The sequence below is a fragment of the Pleurodeles waltl genome, chromosome 8, assembly GCF_031143425.1.
Source record: "Pleurodeles waltl isolate 20211129_DDA chromosome 8, aPleWal1.hap1.20221129, whole genome shotgun sequence".
Classification (NCBI taxonomy): Eukaryota; Metazoa; Chordata; class Amphibia; order Caudata; family Salamandridae; genus Pleurodeles; species Pleurodeles waltl.
Window position 1 is genome coordinate 879329455 of NC_090447.1, and position 20073 is coordinate 879349527.

General features: G+C 42.6%; 1 protein-coding gene across 9 annotated transcripts in view; it reads left to right on the plus strand.

The window, feature by feature from the left end:
* DOCK9 (dedicator of cytokinesis 9) overlaps positions 1-20073 on the plus strand; it is a 989328-nt gene that overhangs the window by 474269 nt on the left and 494986 nt on the right. For all 9 annotated transcript variants that reach the window (XR_011194943.1, XM_069205169.1, XM_069205175.1 and 6 more), the window contains exon 7: positions 4995-5129. Coding sequence is in view for 8 of the 9 variants with exons in the window: in XM_069205169.1 (XP_069061270.1) it covers positions 4995-5129 (135 nt within the window). In the remaining variant the exon portion in view is untranslated. The remainder of the gene's footprint in view (positions 1-4994; positions 5130-20073) is intronic.

Here is a 20073-nt window from a genome sequence, read left to right on the forward strand (position 1 = left end):
AAAACAGATATGTGAATACTGTGCCTAGAGAATTAAGACGGAAGGAGAGCGGTTTTACAGCTTTTGTAGAGATCATGTTGGCCGCCAGACGAAGAACATGAATAGCCACCTTGGAGGAGAAGGTGAACATTCATAACCTTATAAACCACTAAAAGGCAAATTCTAGCTTACTGCAAGGAGCGTGCTGCAGCATGATAGTTGAAAAGATGCTGAGTAAACGACGTGAATTTATTGTGCATTACCTTGAGACAAATACAGAGGCTCTTGAACATAGGTTATGAACAGTTAGCAAATTAGGTCTGCAGAGATGACCAGAGTTTGACAATTTAATTGGAAGTTTGAGCAAAAGATGAATAGCTACATGTTAAGAATGTTGACAGTGTTGAAGTGTTGGAGCAGCCAGCATCAATAATAGGGCATTAACATAATCTAGGTGTTGGCCAACAATAGTCTGAGTAATGCTGAAGTGACTGTGGTCATGTAAGAAAGTGAGGATTTTATACAAGAGGGTCAGGTGGAATCAACATGTAGCAAAACCATTAACCATTAGGTTTGAGCAGCAGTTAATCAGTGAAGAAGGCACCTAAATTTCTCACCAATTCAGAAAAAGGAGGACACTTTCATATACCATCTGGCCACCATAATGGTGTCCAGACAGAGGGGGAACACCTGTCAGTGTTCAGCTTCAGGCAATTAAGTCTCACCCTATTGGCCACAGATGTGAAGCAAGTTTGAATGTTATTACATGCCAATTTGGTTTTCCTCCTGCTTGGGTATCAGCTGAGTGTCATTAGCGTAATGTATGCAGGACTTCTGGAAAGCATCTTGTAAGCGTGGCAAGAGATATACATCGAAATTTAAGTGTAGCACAATGTAGGACTTTAAAAGGAACCCTATGGAATACCACATGACAACTATGTGGAGGAGGAAGGATAACGTAAGGAAAGACGAAATTCAGCTGCGTGCCCTTCCTCTGATATCAGTCCCTTTCAGCATCAATAAGAGAACTGTATTGAACATGGTATTTAAGGTTGCAGAACGATAGAGTAGGATCAAGGCTGCCCTGCCACCCTAATCCAAAATCATTTGCAGTTAATCCAGTACTGATTTCAAGGCAACCTTAGATGCATGAAATGGTCGAAATCATGCCTGGCCCGGATCTAATTGTCGATTTTAAGCAGTAGGGGAAGAAACATGGGCATTGGCTTCTCTTTCAACTCTAACTTATGAAAAGGTAACACAGAGTTAGGTTTCTATTTATTGAATGTGGTAGTGTCTAATAAGGTTTCTTCAATAATAGTGCCAACCATGACCTTCTCCAAACAGATGAGTCACAACTGAAGCTAAAGAAAAGATAACCAGAATTCAAATGCCTGGTGTCAGTACTGAAGCAGCATTCGTAGAACATGGACAGGACAGTAGTCACTAGACCATCCAGAATAGGCCTCATGAATTAACGAGGCAGTGCACCCAAGAGCCATAGGACTAAATTCATGCCATCTAGGCAGGAGGATTATAGACCTCACTGCAAACCGCAAAATCCCCACTGGACTCTAAAGAATCATAACTAGAAAAAGTGCGGTCTTTAAAGATGTCAGATAGAGCCTCACAGAAGCTCAGAGATAGAGAACGTAAACATCAACTTTACTTGGGGTTGGAGAATTCATTAACATTTTTAAAAACTCTCCTGAAAATAATTTGATACATTAGTTAGCTGTGAGAAATAGTACTGTGTCTGGGCTTGTCTCAGCTCCTTTTAGTGTCTCTTAAAGATTAAGAATATTTGACCTTGGCTGCTTTGCAATAATTAACACATCAGGTGTTGTTGTGACTTACTAGCACAGTTAGATTCTGATGATGAATTGGGATACTAAGGAGCTGAGTGTCTGACACGGTGGAAAATAGACTTTTCAAAGGGCGCAAGCTAAAAAGGAAAGGACTGATTAAATACACATAGACCCCTATTTGCGACATAGAAGGCATAGTCACGTGTCAAATTTGCATTGAAGGTCACAAAACATTAAAAGCTAAAAGTTGTTTGCTACTCCCTTCTGAGGTGTTCCATGCCATGTACCATAGTGCAGAGCATGATGTGTAAGGTACCCATTCCCAGGTGGAAACCATTCACTGGAGTGAATGTCAAGATTTCTGAGCTGAATCAATAAGAGCGGTGCCTGGAAAATTAAAGTGTTCAATTTGCATTCCAATCTTTTTTTGAAAATTGCTAGCCAGCCTAGACGTTTCTGTGCACTGTAAATGTAATCCAGATTTCCGTAACGTTTTTAACATAAATTCGAAAGAAGATTTCTTACCTGCAGGTAGTCTTGTCAGGAGCTGCAAACAAGCAGTGAGGCTTCATCATACCTGCTGGTCAGGATAAGGTGTTTTTACATGTTTAAAGGATGTTCGCTACTTCACATGGGAAGTCATAGAGCCAGCAGGGGTGGATCACGGCTTAGTATTTCATCTTAAATCTTGAAAGGAGATGGCCTTAGCCAAGGTCATAGTTCTGACACAGTTGAAAAGAAAAACTAAAGGTTCATCGGTGGACAATAAAGCAAACTACAGATTGGACATTTTTTAATATGTGGATACTTTTGAAAGGAAGCATCATTTCAGAATTCCTTGCACCTATTCAAGTAGAAAATCCCCAGTTTACTCATTTAAAGTGTCAAGTTTTGAAGAATGACGTACTTATTTGGTGTTTCAACCTTAATCCTGCGACGACCTAAGCAAGATTAATTCCACTCGATCAAACGGAAGTACCACCAGGGGATGATCGACCCAACCTTTTTTAAGAAGTCTGTGTAAGGCCCTGGCATATTAATGCCTGTTCCAGTCAGAAAAACATTGCTCTACATAAATCACAGCAAAAACAGACACACATAACCATGTAATGCACAGCTGAATAGCAGTATAATGATTTTAAACCACTTGACACACCAGCATTTTGCATCTTAATACTGTTGAAAATAGCAGTGCCATTATAGAAACCCAAGGCAATCCATGCTGCAGTTGTGAATGATAGCTGTCTATCTGGGCGCAGAGCCAATGACCACCGAGGTTTGTACAGATCTTGGCAGCAGTCGCTCAACCAACTTAGCCCACCAGTGTCCGCAACACAGCGTATTAAACACATGTCGGAGAACAGCACAGAGAGGAAAGTGACATTGTAACATTAGAATAGCTGTACATGCCTCTAATGAACTAAGGAGGTAGTTGTTTGTGTCACAAGAGAGAACCTACGTTTATAGCTTAAACTCCAGTAGTACAATTGAACAATATTGAACAACTTCAGCCCAGCACCATCCCCATATAGTTGGTATCAGCATGGTCACTACATTAGTGTACAAGAAACACCACACGTTATTCTACACCGGAACACATTAAGACACAACTTTGCACATAGAAGTATCACAGCCCCAATGTGCAATTGTTTGCCTATTAAGGCTCGCAGTAGCATTTGCTTTCATCACTGCTTACCCCACACATTTTCCGTCAGGCAATAGGAATTCATACTGTCGAGATTTCGAAATATGTTGGTGTAGCCCTTAGGCCTCGCCCATCAAACTCAATCTCCATTTCTTGATGAACCATTTGGAAAATCATCCACTGAATACCAAACGCACTGCAATGCCAAACCCCGATTGTGTCACTTAAAAGCCACAAAACAACAACTGCACCAGTACATTCATGTTGCTTTGTTTACCAAAGTGCAGGAAAAGTGTTTACCTTTTATACTGAGACCACAAAACGTGATACACAAACTGTAGAACAGCAGAACAATCTCTTATTCTTATAACAAGTAAAATTAAAGACTTGTCCGAGATTCACATGCTCAAGAACAGTCCTATGCTAGGTAGTAGCCTGCCAGCAGAGGATGTCTGCACATGCATGTGAGAATTATCACCATGTGAGTCTAACTCTTGAGAACCAACCTGTAGCAGGCCATGTGTGTGTACCTCCTCCACCACCACTCCAAGGGTGGAACCCTAAGGGGGAAGGAAATAGAGCTTCCAACAATGCTGAAAAAATCCACAACCAAAATGGGATTGTATAAAAGCTATAGCCTCCTCCAAATTCTTATAAGTGGTTGGATGACCAGGCACAGGAAAATTCCTGTTCCCCTGGTCCCTTGTCAAGTATCTGGTGGTTTTAAAAGACCTACCTCCCTCTAAAACCCAGAATAAACTCCTAACAGGAAAGTAACAGAGTAGTTTGGGGGTGGCTGAACTAACAGTTATGGCTTCAATTTTGTTGAAAATAAAAACACTCAACCATTGGGCTTTGATCTTCAACTCCTAATTATGATGCGTCCTTCCCTCTTTTCACCAATTAGAGATTACCTCCTGCAATTACACTATAAAAAAAAAAAACAGATGGCATCCCTACCCAACAAGACCTTTGCTGCCTTTTGCACAGACAGGGTACCGGTCTGGTGCACATCCCACACCTAACGCAGTAGAGCTAGAGGAGCTCCAGTCCAGTGGGTGACAACAAGCAGTCATGGGATGGAAGCCACAAGGGTGCTGGACTGCATGGCAAGGCCCATCCTGATAAAAAAAAAATTCTTCCAGAAACCAATAAACTTTCTTTAAACTCAGAAAGATTGGATGTGCAGAACTGCTTCAAGCAAATCCCAAAGAAAGCAGAGACATTTGAAACCAGGGCTAGAGAAAAACAAAATCAGGAATTTAGCTAGATACTGAGTGGCTTCCAAGACAATCATTCTCAGTGAAACAAGACTTTTGTCAAAGTTTTCTCCTCTTATAACGATGCAGTTGCTAAAATGTTTTGTTACAGGGCTAGGTAAGGACTGTCGGGGATGCAGGTCAAGATGGTAATTCTTGACCTGAAGGCTTTTATTGCTGTTTTACCCTTCACTGTGTAAGAATGTTATGTTTTACATTATGCTGTAATGTATCTTCACAACGATGATGTGTGTATTTTGGAGAAAGGTCAGTGCCCTGAGTATACGGATTCTTTTGATACAGTCATTCAAGAGAAGATTCTTCCACCTGATCCAGCTAGGGGACGGATCGTACAACCTCAACTTCTACAAAGATGAAAAGATCTGCAAAGAGCCGAAGGGATCAATCTTCCTTGATTCTTGCATGGGAGTGGTACAGGTAAGGCCAGTCTTCTGTCGAGTCTGATTTATTTGCGTGCGTGTAGGTCTGGGCTGCAGGATAAATGTTTTTAACATACGTAGTTTTTCATACCGAGTGCTTTGTTAAACATTTGAAAATTAGCTTGCAGTGGTAGGAAACCAAGTGATATTCTGGTGAGTGCATCTAACAGTGTGATGGAGCAAAACGTGTGGGCCGACGTGGAATCTGGCAGCTAAAAGCATCCCCAAAGCTCATCAGATGAACAGGCCGTCCATGCACTCCCGCCTGCTTACTCTGCCCTGGCAGTGACTCCCAGGCGCGGAATTCCTCTCCGTGTGGGATCGCAGCTGTAGGAGTCAGACTCACATTCTCGGAGCCGATAAGCAACACATTTGCGGATCGCTTTGGTGACCTTTATAGCCAGCAAACTTGATGGTGCTGTTGCGTTAATTATCGTATGCACATGGACCTCGGGAAAACACATTCATGGGCCTCCGACTATACATTGTCAGTCACTGTGATGAACAATCTGTTTTGGTTGCGCTTCGCATTTTAAACGTAGTTATATTTCACTGGCATCCGTATTTATATGTTTTTGTTGTGTGTCTGAACACAGCGCTTTCTATGGAATGCAGATGAAAGGTATAGATCCTGTAGATGGGCATGATCATAGAGGCCGACACTGGGACATGTCTTTGAAGAACTTTCTGTAGTAGAAATACTAGAACACAAGAATGCAAGAACATCATGTGAAGATCTCATCACGCTGCACCGACGTGTAATTGTGCAGGTTGCAAGGTAATGGCAATCAAAATACCACATGGCAAGTTTCCCCTCGGCCCCTGTTATAACTACACGACTGGACCGGAGCGTTTACTTTGCGTTCTTTGAAGCCTGGTAAATTCGACATATTTAATGTGGTTCCTTCTGCACCCCTGCGGCATCCTGTTCTGCGGTTTATGTTTTGTTCCTGAGGCGCACCCATGTATAAGCCCCGTAATCCTCATTCTTATGACAGAAAGACCGGTATTTAAATACTCTCTCTTCTGGCTAGTTTTTGGCAGTTCGCGCTGAAGGAACATACTTTGACCTTCACCTTGAATTGACTAATATTTAGAACAGAATACTCACACCATGCGCCCGTGAACTTGTCATATATTTCCCATATGTTCTCAGATGGTTTTCGGAAGAAAATATTTGAATTGAGCCTTCTCTTGTTATCTGAGTTCGCGTGCACCCTGCTTACGTTCTGTGTGATCCTTTATTGTGTTCTTGTCCCCTTTGTTAATCTTGCAGTGCTGAATCTGTTGTAGACCACCCTCATTTCCTCAGCAGTGATACACAAGCCTTCGCTGCTGAAGTAGTCCAGCAGCTGAGAAACAGTCACCAAGAGCACTGCTTGGTGTATCCTCCGCTAATACAGAAAAAAGTGGCAAGTAGAGACAAATTCCATCTTAATTTATAAGAACAGTCCTATATACTGTTACTTCTGAGTTTATTTCTTTCTCACATTTATTTCAACTTAATCAATTAAATAACCAAAAAGGACTTAAGGTGATCTAACATTTATAACTGATAACACAGTACTAATACACCAAGACATTTAACAACACATAAAAAATAGCAAACACTACAGAATTACCATAAAATCATCTTAAAATGATGCCCTAACTATTTGCATGGTGGTCACTTGTTATCACTCCACATGTGATCCACTTTTATATGCTAAGGTATTAGGTTTTTTTTAACATCATCAAAATGTTGTGTATTTCTTTTCAACAAGTATAATACAATGCGTCTTAAATTTTTCAAATTAGTTCATTATATACCCAACCCAATACACTTGCAAAAACAAAAAGGTCGACGCGTTTCGGCCTGCTGATTTAAGGCCTCATCAGGACTGAAACAAGGGCAATCATAGCTCTAGAAAAGATAAAAAAAGAAAACATCGAAAGGACTTACGACTATACATTCATACATATAATACAATCAATCAATTTAAAGGTGTATAATAAATGCCTCTAAAATATAAGGTTACATCAAACTAAACTATATTGGCATCTCTATTCTCTAAATTTTGTAATATGAAAATCTATGTCAATCAACATAGACCAATTTGATTACTCGCTGAAAGTGACTACTTCACTACTTCTAAAAAAGGTTAAGTTATTTAGCCAAATATATTTAATTTTAGATATGCCTGATTAGACCAGCTGATATATTTACCTTAAATCCAACCAAAGAGACACGTGTCTCAGATCTTGTTTTTCGTGAACATAAGCGCTAAGCCCAGCTGCTTATGTGTGTCGATCGGGAAAGACTCAACGGGATACTGCTCCCATCGGCACCCTGACAATGAACATAGAGGCTTCAATCAACTTACAAAGTCTTATTTCAAACTAGCTACTAAGAATAACTTTCATGCCGTTGTGATCCCTACCGTGTTCGGCGCGTTAGTCACCGTGTTTGGCTCTCCGGCGTATAGCCTGGACAATGCCGGTCTTCCGTATTTAGACTGTTGCTAGGATACTCAACGTGCTCGCGGCATGCGGCGTCTCTACCAAAGCGTGCCGGTCAAAGCCTCTTGGGTATTCTTGAAGACGAGGTGGCTCGCGTAAGCAAAGGCGGCGGCCATCTTAAAAGTGGAGAGACGAATTTTCTCTACCAATCTAAGAGCCAGTCTTTCCGAATTTTTAAATCTGACTTTGATGTTAAAGTGGATCATTATTTAAAGGTATATATCCCTGTGCCTCGTGACAGCACTTGGCGAACATAACAGAAAGCCAATTTGCATCTGCCCAATTATATTTAAGAATTTTGCACTGAGGCATAACTACTTAAATTGTTGCCAATTTTAGCAACTTCAAGGCCTTTGTATCTAGCTATTTTCTTAAAGAGATTTGTTAAGAACTTGTTTCTATTTAGTACTTAGTCAATTAAAAAACATGAAACAAAGGTTGTAAACAAGTGAACATGCCTTGTCTTCGCAGCATGATGCTGCACAAAATATCTATTTCTGCAACTCAATTAAAACTCAAGTAATAAAACGTATTATGCAAGATACATTAACATTCTGTACATATTAACAGGGTATCATAATTTCTTGTGATACATAACTAATCTTACTGAATTAATGCCCACATTTCGTCAATGTCATTTAGCCCGGTTCTAGCTGTTTGAAATCTCTCAATAAATCTTGCTTCCATTTTCAATAGTTTTTTTGTCATTGGTAAACCATCCACTTTGGGTTGTATTGCTAGTAGAACTGTCCACCAGATGTCTTCTGTTGTATGCATATATTCCTGATAATGCTCGACTAGTGGGGCTCCTTTGACTCCGCATTTGATTCTTGACCGGTGTTGCAAAATCCTGGTTTTAATTGGTTGAGAAGTCTGTCCAATATAAGCCTTGTCGCAAGGACACTTGATGCAGTAAATCACATTTTTAGTATTACAATTAGTGAAATCCTTTTGTGTATGTATTTTACCATTTATTTTAACCTCTTTGGTGTCTTGCGAGTATTGGCATGCCACGCACTTTCCACATCTATAGTGGCCTTGAATTACTGGCAATTGTAATAGAGTACTCAGATCTTTCTTTTTTACGGTCTGTGTCTGGACTGCCTTAACCCATTGATTTTTCAGGCTGCGTGCCTTTTTGAATGAGAACAATGGTTTATCTATATTTAGCTCACTAATGATTTTCCAATTTCGTTCAATGATAGATCGTATTTTATTCGCCTTGGGGCTGAATGTGATGACGCAAGTTAGGGGAACCTTTTTTCTTTTTTCTTTTGGGACCAACAATGTTTCTCTGGGGGTAAACCATGCTCTTTTGACTGCATTTTTAATCAATTTTCTGGGGTATCCTCTCTCAATAAGTTTCTTAGTCAATTCCTCTGCATTGTTAAAATAATCTGTTTTTTCAGTACAATTCCTCCTGATTCTTAAGAATTGGCCATATGGTAAATTTTGTTTGAGTGTGTGTGGATGGCCACTTGAGAAATGTAGCAGGGTGTTACGATCTGTGGGTTTTTTATAAAGACTAACCTCTAAATGGCCATCTTTATTCAATATCCATAAATCAAGGAAATTTATTTTAGTTTTATCTTTACTCATAGTGAAAGTGAAATCTATTGTGCGATGGTTTAGCCACTCATGAAATGCCTCTAATGTTTCCTCTGTTCCTTTCCAGATCATCAAAATATCATCAATGTAACGGAACCAATGATCAATATATTGCCTAAACGGATTAGTTTGAGAGTAGACCCATTTCTGTTCAAAATGATCCATTACCAAGTTGGCAATTTCTGGGGCAAAACTGCAGCCCATTGCCACGCCTTTCACTTGGCAGTAAAGTTGGTCATTATATTTAAAGAAATTGTTTTTCAAACAAATTGTCGCTAATTCCACTAGGAATTCTGTTGGTGGAGTCTGAGATTGAGTGTTGTTATTTAAAGTTTGCCTTATGATTTCAATTGCTTCATCTTGTGGAATATTGGTATAAAGTGACTCAACGTCAAAGGTGACCAACATTTGGCTATTTTCTTCGTATATTAGATTTTCTAACTTATTAATAATATCCATAGAATCTCTAACATAAGCAGATGTTTTGGCTACAGATGGTTTGATGAATACATCTACCAATTGTGCTAGAGGTTCTAGAATGGAGCCACATGCTGATACTATTGGTCTACCAGGTGGATATTCTAAGTTTTTATGAATCTTAGGTAAAATGTAGAAACAAGGGATTCTTTCATCCGATTGATTTAAGAAATTATATTCATTTTTACTTATCCACCCCTGTTCTTTTGCTCTTGCTGTAAGTGTTTGAATTTTGTTCTTAACCTGTTTGGGTATATCTCTGTTTATTTTATATCCTTCCGCAGCACAATGCCCATGCTGCTATCTATAGCTAAATCCACCAGTTCTGTGTATTCTGTTCTGACATTGAAGGTTGCATACCATTTCAGTAATTTGAAAAAATCATTTGTTGGGATCCACTTTTTAAAGTGTCTTTATTTGTTTCCAGAGTTTCTTTAGACGGTGCGAATAGTGAGCAGTTTAATTAATGATTTTCATGACTCATCCTACGTTCATAAAGTCCTGAGCGAATTATGCTTTTCTGCTGCATTTTAATTACCTTTACACACTGTGAAGCTGATAAGTGTAAGATTAATAAAAGTAATTTTTATTCATTCATTTTTTATAGACTTTCTGACTGCTTCAGTGTGCTCCGTGAGCAAGGACATCTGTGTCTCAGTGGAATGGTGCCTGAATTAGGTCTTGCTGAAGTGTGATGACTGAACCAGTGAGGTCAACCTGTAGAGCAGATCCCGGTATTTTATGAAGTCTTCCAGGGTTAGATGCATGGATGAGTGCTCCAGAAGCGAGTGCCTTGACAGTGTCGGGTGTTCCTTTCTAACATTTGTACCTTTTTATTATTGTCACATCAGAAGGTGAATGATGGCATTTGGCCTGCCAGTAGATTTCAGTGTATTCACAAATGACTCGGGGAAAACTCCAGACTTTCATCCTTTGTGTAGCTTGTCAGTAAGGATTAGGATGGCAGTGTAAATGCGATACGAGAGGTGTCTTTTACATCCTCATCGTGAGCGGTGGATGTATAGGGGTGGGAGTCGGTTTAAACGTCAACCATAGATGGTCCTTCCTCAGTTTAAAAAAGGAGTGATAAGGCTTCAAATTTAAGTCTATACTTTTCTTTTCATTGTGTCTGTCTTATGTTTGTTAAAATAACCAACATGTTATTCAGTGATCAAGAACACAAACGCGCATTGTTGTTGACTGGTGATACTCACAAGCACATAAAGGCTTAGTGTCTTATTGCTGTTGCATCCATAATTTTTTTGTGTTGCAATTGTCTATTAGGTTTCTAGGGTGGCAAAACAATCTAAATATACCATACATGAATAACAATAGTAACAGTATTGCTGAATTAAGGAACATACAATTGGTAGTACAAAACAGAAGTCTTCACTTATAAGGAATGCTCCGCATTCACAACAGTTGAGGGATGAGAAAAAAGTAGGTCAAGGAAGGAGCCTACTGGATGGGGAAGAAGCAGAAGGGGGTGGGGGAGAAGCAGAGGTAGGACTCCTCTTCCATAACCCAGTGGGAAACCACCCACTGACCCTACCACCTCAAAGACCTGATACATATTGCTTAAACCATGCGTGGTGTGCAGGAGTGTGAAGCGGGAGCGCTAGCAGCCCTGGGGGTAGTACGGCAGTGCCCAGAGTGCTTCCTGAGGGCAGGAGCCACAGCTGTATTCTAACGACCCAAGCTCACAGTTTGCAGACACCTGCCGGTAGTAGCCGAGGAATCGACCACCTGGTGACTCGCTGCTTGGGCCCATTTATTGCCTCAAGAAGGAGCCCCAGACCTCCTCGAATTTATGTAGCTGGTCATTCACTTTGAATAAAATCTTCTCATAAGAGGCCATGTCGTGCATATTGGGCAGCCACATATCAGAAGATGGCAGCGTGGCAGTTTTCCAATGTCTGAGGATGTCCCCTTTCGCCACTGCAAAGGCCATAAAAAGCCAATTCTTCTCCGGATGAGACAGTTCCTGGAGAACCAATAAGTCACGCAGCAAAGCCAGACAGCTCGTCAGCTGGGCTGTCACACTGAGCTCGCCCTTTCAGCAGATCCTAGATTGCTCTTCAATAATCCATGAGCACCATACAATCCTACAGGACATGCACTATGTTGCAGTTAAAAAAACAGCACCCATTGTCTGCCTGCATGTTGGCCTGATGAGGTTTTAACAACATCCAGTGCCATTGATGAAGGATCTTGAAATAACTAAATTTCAATCCAGAGCAGTTTGTCGTGGTCCTCTAGTATATCAGTCCAGCCCTCCTCAGAAACCGTATTAGCCAACCTCTGTCTCCACGGGGAGCAGAGATTGTGAGCTGTCTGGAGCAAGAAACAGGCATCTGTGATGGTGGCATAGAGCCCAGTCATTTTCCCTCTACAGCCCTTCCAAGTGAAAAATGAAGTGGAGTAGAGGGTTGCGTTCAAGTTCGAAAGGCAGCGCGCCCATCATTGCCCTGACGCTATGAGTGAGTTGGCGATGCCTTTAACCTTGCGAAGCCGGCAGGGCGAAGGCACACCTGAGCAGATCAAAGGATTTCAAGTCCTCATCACAGAGTAATTATATAGGTGTTGCATCCCCCTGTCCTGCCGCATGGACCAATCAACTTCCTCCCCCTGTCCTAGTACACCTATTCCACCACACCGGCACTTGGGAGTGCGCCATGTCCAAAGTTAGGAGCACTTTGTGTGACCGTCGCCAGGCGCAATGGGTTGCATGTATGGTTGGATTACCTTGTGGTCCAGCTTGTGTAGAGAGCCATATAAGGTCCCTTGATCTTTAGGGCTTGGCACTCCAGGAAGTACCACAAAGGCGCTTTATTCATGGGTTGTACCATCTGCACCAAATATACCAGCTGGGAGGCCAACCAATAAGACAAAGATCCCCCTATTGTGTGCATGCGGTTTAGGGGCCTTGAGATGGGGTCTACGGTTACCCCACACAAACTCTGAAATAAGCTAGTCAATCTCTTGCCGCAAACCTGCAGGATTTTCAGGGTGATCATGCCAAAATATGATTAAACCTCGGCATCACATTTATTTGAATCACCTGCACCCATCCCAAAATGGGCAACTGGAGTTTGGACCAGGTAGCAAATTTGGTCTTCACCTTCTAGAAGACGAGGACCACTTTGTCATGGACCGTTGTACTTCGGTTTCTGCTCAGGTACACCTCAAGGTATTTAAGGCAGGCTGGTCCCCAACTAAACAGGGGAGTCCTAAGGGACCCTACTGTGGTCACCAGTGTCATCGGCATAGCCTCATATTTGCCTCAGCTAATTCTGTACCCTGAGAAAACAGAGAACCTCTCAATCACCCGCATCAAGGCAGGAACTGGCTCCCAGTGTTAGAAGAAGATCACCAATATATCATCCACATAAAAAAATGCCTTCAGCTCCCCGGCTAGCGTAGGGATCCTTCAGCTGCTGGGCGCGGCACAAATAACAGCTGATAGTGGTTTCAACGCGATCAACGTCATAAAGAACAGTGGTGGGGAGAAGGGGCAGCCCTGTCTTGTCCGACCCAGGCCCAGGGTCTCCATCACCCGCAACAGGTAAGGCCATTCCACTTGGTCGAAAGCTTTTTCCGCATCAAGGGAGACGAGGACCTTCTCGTCCTCATCCTGCCGAGCATGCCAGAGGAGGGGTATGAGCCTCGGTAAATAGTTTGTGGAGGAGCTGCCGTGGCACAATCCCTACTTGAGCAAGATGTATGAGCAGTGGTATATACGCCTTGAGTTTATTGGCCAGGACCTTTGGGAGACTCTTCATGTCAGCATTTATAAGCAAGATAAAGTGCTAAATGGCACAGAGAAGTGGATACCGGCCAGGTTTGGAAATCATTTAAATCCTCACCCTATTGAATTACGGCAAAGATGTAGTGGTGCCCAAGATGTCCCTGAAGAGGCTGCTCAGCAAGGGCACCAGCAAGTGCATAGTCATTTTATAAAATTCGATGGGGAAAGCATCATCCGCCAGCGCCAGCAGCGTCGCTATATCGTCTATCACCTGAGCAACTTTGGCGCTCGTGAAATCCCCACCCCAATACTGCAGCCTGTTCTCATGTAAGTGACAGCAAAGTGAGTCCGCCCATGAATGTACGCTCATCATGCAAGGTGTCAAGTGCAGTCGCTGTTCATAAAAAACGGCGAATTCCCTGTGGATGTAATGTGGGTCAAGTGAGTAAGGTGTTATAAGCATCCCTGATAACTGGACTGGTGGTGTGCAACTGCTCCTGTTTCGGCTGCGTTGCCAGCAGTCTACCAGCCCCCCTTTTCCAAGTGCCGTTGTGTCAGACGAAATAGAGCAGACTCTGCCTGTGTCAAATAGGGGAAGTTCAAATCAAATTTGGCCTGGAGCAGTTCCTTAAGTAGGACTGTGGATGGGGCACGATTATACTGTGTGGTCAGCCAGTGCGCTTCTGACTAGCAACATCTCTTAAAAATCACAAAGTCCCTCATTAGGTTGCCCCTGATTCAGGCCTTTACAGCTGCCCACAACATTTGTGGGAAGGGGTCCGATTCCGCATTATCTGCCACATATAGATACACATACTCAAAGTTTACGCTGATTATCAGGGGCCTTGCAATGGGACACATTCATTCACTAGTGGGGTCACAATAGCCTGAAGTCCAAATCAGGCAAGACCAAGTCATGATCTGAGGTGCCATTCAGCTCAGTGGTGGCCACAACCAGATTCCAGGCTAGCACCACTGTCAGCAAATCAATACGTGAGTGTGTGCGATGGATGCAAGAGGTGAATAAATAATCCCTATCCCTCGGATGAGTCAGGCACCTGGGCTCTCTTGGTGCATGGTCACTGATGAGGTCAGAAAAAATATACATATCCCTGGGCTGTCTGAGAGTATGATTCCCCAGTTTGTCGAGGTGTGGGTCTAGAAGCATGTTCTAATCTCCCCCCATTACCAGAAGAGAGGAGCAGCTTGATCAGTCTTGTCCCCTATGGCATATATGGAGCCAACAATCAGCAGTTCGCCCTAGATCTTGAGTTTCGCAAATACATTTCTCCCCATCCGCCCAGCAAGTCCCTCCACGTGCGAAGCATATGGGTCACCAGAGATTTATGCAGGAGGATGGCTAAACCATTTTTTCCGTGCCCTAGCAGTGTGGCATGTGGTGTAGGAACACTACAGGAGTTACTAGAATAAGTCAGCCAGTCAATCACTCCATCAATAAAACCTTATTCAATTTTACAGAGAAAATCATAAAAGTGAAAGCACAAGTCTGTACCATGTACTAACAATAACAAACAGTCAAGCAAGGTATAGAAAAATTACAGTTAGCTCGATCTCAAACACGAGAAAGAAACAATGAATTAAAAAAAAATGGGTTTGAGAAAAAATTGGAATAACATTAGCTCTGGTCTCACTTGCTTAAAATGTATGGGTAACAAAAGAGGCCATAGGTATTTATGGCGTAATTTGCTAAGCCTGCAACAAATCATAACAATATGCAAAATGTCAGAAGTAGAGACATTTTCACAAGTGCATGCAGGTAAATCAGAATTTTTAAGCCAGCTGCGATTAGAGAACATGAACCGAGGAATCAAATTCAGCCTAATAGAAGTCATCAGTGGTAACTGGACATGTACAAATTTAGATAGCATTCCATGCCACTCACGGATTGCACTACAGTAAAATGGCACATGAATCGCTTAGTTAAAGCAAGGGCCTCACGCTTTGCTGCCACCTTTGCGCTGAAGGCCCATTTACCCAAGTAGTATCTCTCAAGTTAGACAGGATGTAATACAACCTGGGGATTTGTATTGTATTGTACAGGCCTAAGCAGTCACAAACAATTAACATATTGAGCTCCAACTCATCCTTCAGCCAAACTAAGAACCAGGGGAGCAAGGCACCGGGAGGGATAAAATCAGATTTGTGTTCCATGCATAGTTCTTCATGGGCAATTTCAGTGGGTGTGCTTTGTAGGATCTTTAAAAGTCATCCAAATAACTTATTTTCTGCTTTGTGAAATGGGCAATAGGCCCTTAGCCCAAAATCTCACAACCAAAACTGACTTGGGAATACATGCAGGTTTAAAAATGTGTAAAACAATCTTCCAATGGGTATGCCCAAGTCTATTAGAAGAATCTTCAATACTATAAGTGGCCCTGTTAAAGGACATTATATTATGATTAATCAGCGGTGGCCAGTTTGGGTGAGAATCCAACAAAATATCCAAGTAAAAGAAATTATCAACCTTCTGATATGATGGCCCTTTGCAACGAATTTCTGGATTTTGGTGTTTTTTGAACGAACTACCATGGCATGGGATTTCGGAAAATTGATATAGAGAAGACTATCCATAAAACAAAGAACAAAATTTAAAAGGCACTGTAGCTTTCTTGCAGCGCATGCAATTAAAACTGTGCCATGTGCATAAAGCAGAGCATGGATCTTTCAATCACCTAACCTTATGGCCATCCAAGGGCTGCTCTGTTAAAACAAATACAAGGCGATTAATATAAAGGATAAAAAGGAAGGGTGCCAGAATGCAGCCCTGACGAACCCCTTTCTTTAGGCTAAAGTGCAGAGTGCATTCCCCATTAGCACCATATGTCACTGAAATTGAAAGACCAGTGTGCAGATCTTGCAAGAAAGTGACTAGTGCCAGCTCAACCCCCATCTGCTCCATCAAGGACCATAGCTTGGGATGGTTCACTCTATCAAAAGCTGAGCTAAGGTCCATGAAAGCTAAATGGAGTGCACCAGATGAGCAAATAAATATTGAGTCTTTTCTCAGTGGTATCCCAACCAGTTCTAAACCCATATTGAATATCCAACTGAAGGTGGTGCTCATTAGTCCAGTATTTTAAGCGCTGAAGCAACAATTGGGATATATAATCTTCACCTCGAACTTTACCAAAATTGTGGGCCTACAGCATGTTGTATCTTCTCTGTTTCCTTTTTTTTAAAAATCGGGACAATTACAGAGTGACATCACAATGGTGGTAAAGGACCACTGGCAGCTGCATTTAGATGTGGAGTCATTAAGGGGGGGGCACAAGTCACCTACCACCTTATAAGGTCACAGGGAACCTCATTTGGGCTGAGGGCCTTTCCTGAGGGGAGACTGGATATGGCTGTCCTCACCTCCTACTGAAATATAATCCTCTGATCCACCCGGGTATGAGGTGAGGGCAAATCTAAACCCTCATAGTCAAAAATGGCCTCAAAATAATCATTCCATGCCTGGGCGTAATAGTTAGAGCCTAATTAGACAACAGCTTGCAGCTAAACAAAGGGAGGTTCCCCAATCACCAAAATGCTGCACTGTCTTGAGCTGGCAGCAAGTAAATTCTCCCATGCCTCCTTCTTTAACTGCATATTGCCCTAGCCTTCCTAACCTCTTCCTGGCTACAAGGTTTTTTGTGCAGGGCTGTTAACTGATCCTTGTGAGCTCGTAAGCACCTCTTATCAAACCATTTGATTTGGAGGTAGGGAGGATGACATTCTGGGCTTAAACAGGGCAGATTTAGTAAATCTGCACATGTTAGAGAAAGACGCCGGTACACTGGGAGCAGCAGCATCTTCATTTAAAACAGGTTAAAAAGTCAGATTGACATGTATTGACCAGGTTAGACATAAAATCAGTTGGAATAATCATCTAATCCTACGACCCTGATCAGTAGTTGTTAATGGCTTCTTGAATAATCGTGCCACATTTGAAGACTTCTCTGCCCAGAAGAAGGTGGCCATCAGGAGGTTATGGTCACTGTGAGTATCCCAGACTGCCTTAAAATTTACAAGAGAGAGAAACAAACAGGCAAAAGTATAGTCAATAGTAGAACTAACACCCCTCCCCTTGAACGTGAGCGTCCACTCCCCAGTCCCGTGTTTCCCCATTTCAAAAGGTTAACTAAATTATAATCTTTGATCAGGATATTTATCATGTCCCCCTGCTGAGGTGGATGTGATCAGTGAATGGAGACGAATTATCTGAATCCCCGACACTATGACAAACCATGCAGTGATACAAATTGAAATCCCCCAACAAGAAAATCATGGTGAACTTTGTCAAAAAATTTGAAAAATCATCCATAAACCTTTGTAGGCTTATGGAAACGTCTGGTACATTTCTGACTAATAGAGAGTTATAAATATTGACAACTAACGCCCTGTACATATTTGGAAAAAAATAAAAGAACACCAAGAATGTTGGATGAGTTAGAGGTGATCAAGTCTACCTTACAGTTCAAACCAAAGTGAATGAGTGCTGCAAGACCACCTCTGGCATCCCAGTAGGGGAGGCAATAGCGGTTGCAGCATACAAACCTAAGCATCCCAGATATCATGGAGACAGATTATGTCAAAGGTAGACAGCATCTTAATCCATACTTCTTCCAAAGCTCTGCGACTGACCCTGGCTATATTCCAGCTTAACAGACTTAGATCATCAGGCGGACTAGATGCCACAAGCATCACCAAATTCCCTGCCTCAGATTCTAGAATCAGTCAGTCAGGGTCATAGAGCTGGGCCAAGAACTCAAAGCAATTACTGAGCAGCAGACTGGGGGTCTTATCTAGATAGGAAATATATGCAGAACTATCATCCAGCCCAAGCCACTACCCCCTGCCCCCACATAAGCCTGACAGTATGGGGCTGGTAGAAAAATCCCAAATGGGAGTACAGAAATTCTGTTTGATGGAGCAACACTCATTTGATGAATCTGTGGAATGTGGCCCTCCCATACGGCATTGCAGAAGTTTATTATTATGCTATTACCCAGGCATGTTTTTTAGAGGGCCCTGTCCAACCAACTCTGCGAACCATAATGATCTCATAAAAAGACTGTTCCAGTTAACCCTGAATGACAACAAGTAAACAACCTTATTTTTGAGCTGCTGGGAACTCTCCTAATCCTTACTTCTAAGGGGAGTAACATTTGTCATTATGAGTACTTTAAGGGTTGAAGCAGGTGGTAGCTGGATAACATCAACGCAAGAATTCTCCCTTGAGACAGCTGGGGGGACTGGCAGGAGATGTGATAAGCGCCTGCCTTACCACCTTGAGCTACACACTCAGTACTATTTGGCAGTGGGTTCCTACTTTAGCAATCACTTAGGGAAACCACCTGGGAAGCTAACCAGGTACTAGGAGTTAATGTGGCATCATAGAATGGATGGCCTGTGATACTTCCCTGAGGCTCAAACCCAATATTGGCTACAGGAAGACCAGATAGCAGAAGACAGCTAGACTGGCCCTGGGGGTGGGGATGGATGGAACCTAAGGGACCCATGGAGGGTATTAAACAGGGGGACTAGGTTGCACAATAAATTCTCCACTTGTGAGTGAATGAGGCCCATAGTCACCCCCAACTTCCCCACGAGCTCCTCCAAGATGGAAATTGGCTAAATGCATCCAGCAGATACAATTTTCAAATCCAAATTAAGGAACATGTCTTGATGATTGCACAGACCTTTGTGAGTCCCGGGAGTATGAACTGAAAGCCCTTTCTTCACACCCTATCCAGATTTGCGTCCTGACGTAGTTGAGTTTGACAATGCTGAGTTTGTAGTTTTGGCTCTAGTGCTTTACCTATGGCCTCTGTCCAGACTAGAAGTTGTTGGGGGGCTCAGAAACCTTTGGATGTGTGCAGGGTTTTGCTTCAAATGGCAGCAGTTAGTGGAAGCCTCACGGAGCATAGTGGTAGGAAAGGTCACTTCCGGTCCTGTAGAGCATAAATCATCACACCCACCCAGTCCCCTTCAGCTTCTCATGTTCAATGTCAGATAAGTGTATTCCCTGAACCAGTGCCACATCAGGGTGGTGAGTCTTCAGGTAAGACTACACCTTCGTTCTCTTAATGAAATCCATCAGCCCTTTGACATTAAGCAAGAGGAACTCCAGGGACTTGGGGGAACCAGTGGGAGTAGTGGACATCTATGCAGTGGTGTCCAGAGGTCATAAGGAACCACCCACATCTTGGAGACAAGTCCGGTAGGCCCTCCAAGCTCGTTTCCACATCTGTCAGCCGCATATCCACCACATCCAATCAGTGATGGAAGAAAGTGATGTCAGAACGAAGACTTGGCTTCTGTCACTGTTTTCAAGACTGCCTCATTGTTTGAGCCCACAAAAGTCTTGCGCTCTGAAACTCCCCACAGTAAGATGTCCATAGCAAAAGGTGTTATGGGCAACGGGTCATGCGCCATTATTCCCACGAGGGTAGCCGTAACAGCCCTTGCGCTGTAGACAGCTTCCGGAAAGAGGAGTTGACGTGGGTTTCGGTTTTGATTTGGACATGTGACAAGAGGCTGAGTGGTGAAGTGCCAGTGCCAGGTGATCCAATCTCTCCAGTGGGGGTCTCCATACTGGATCCTG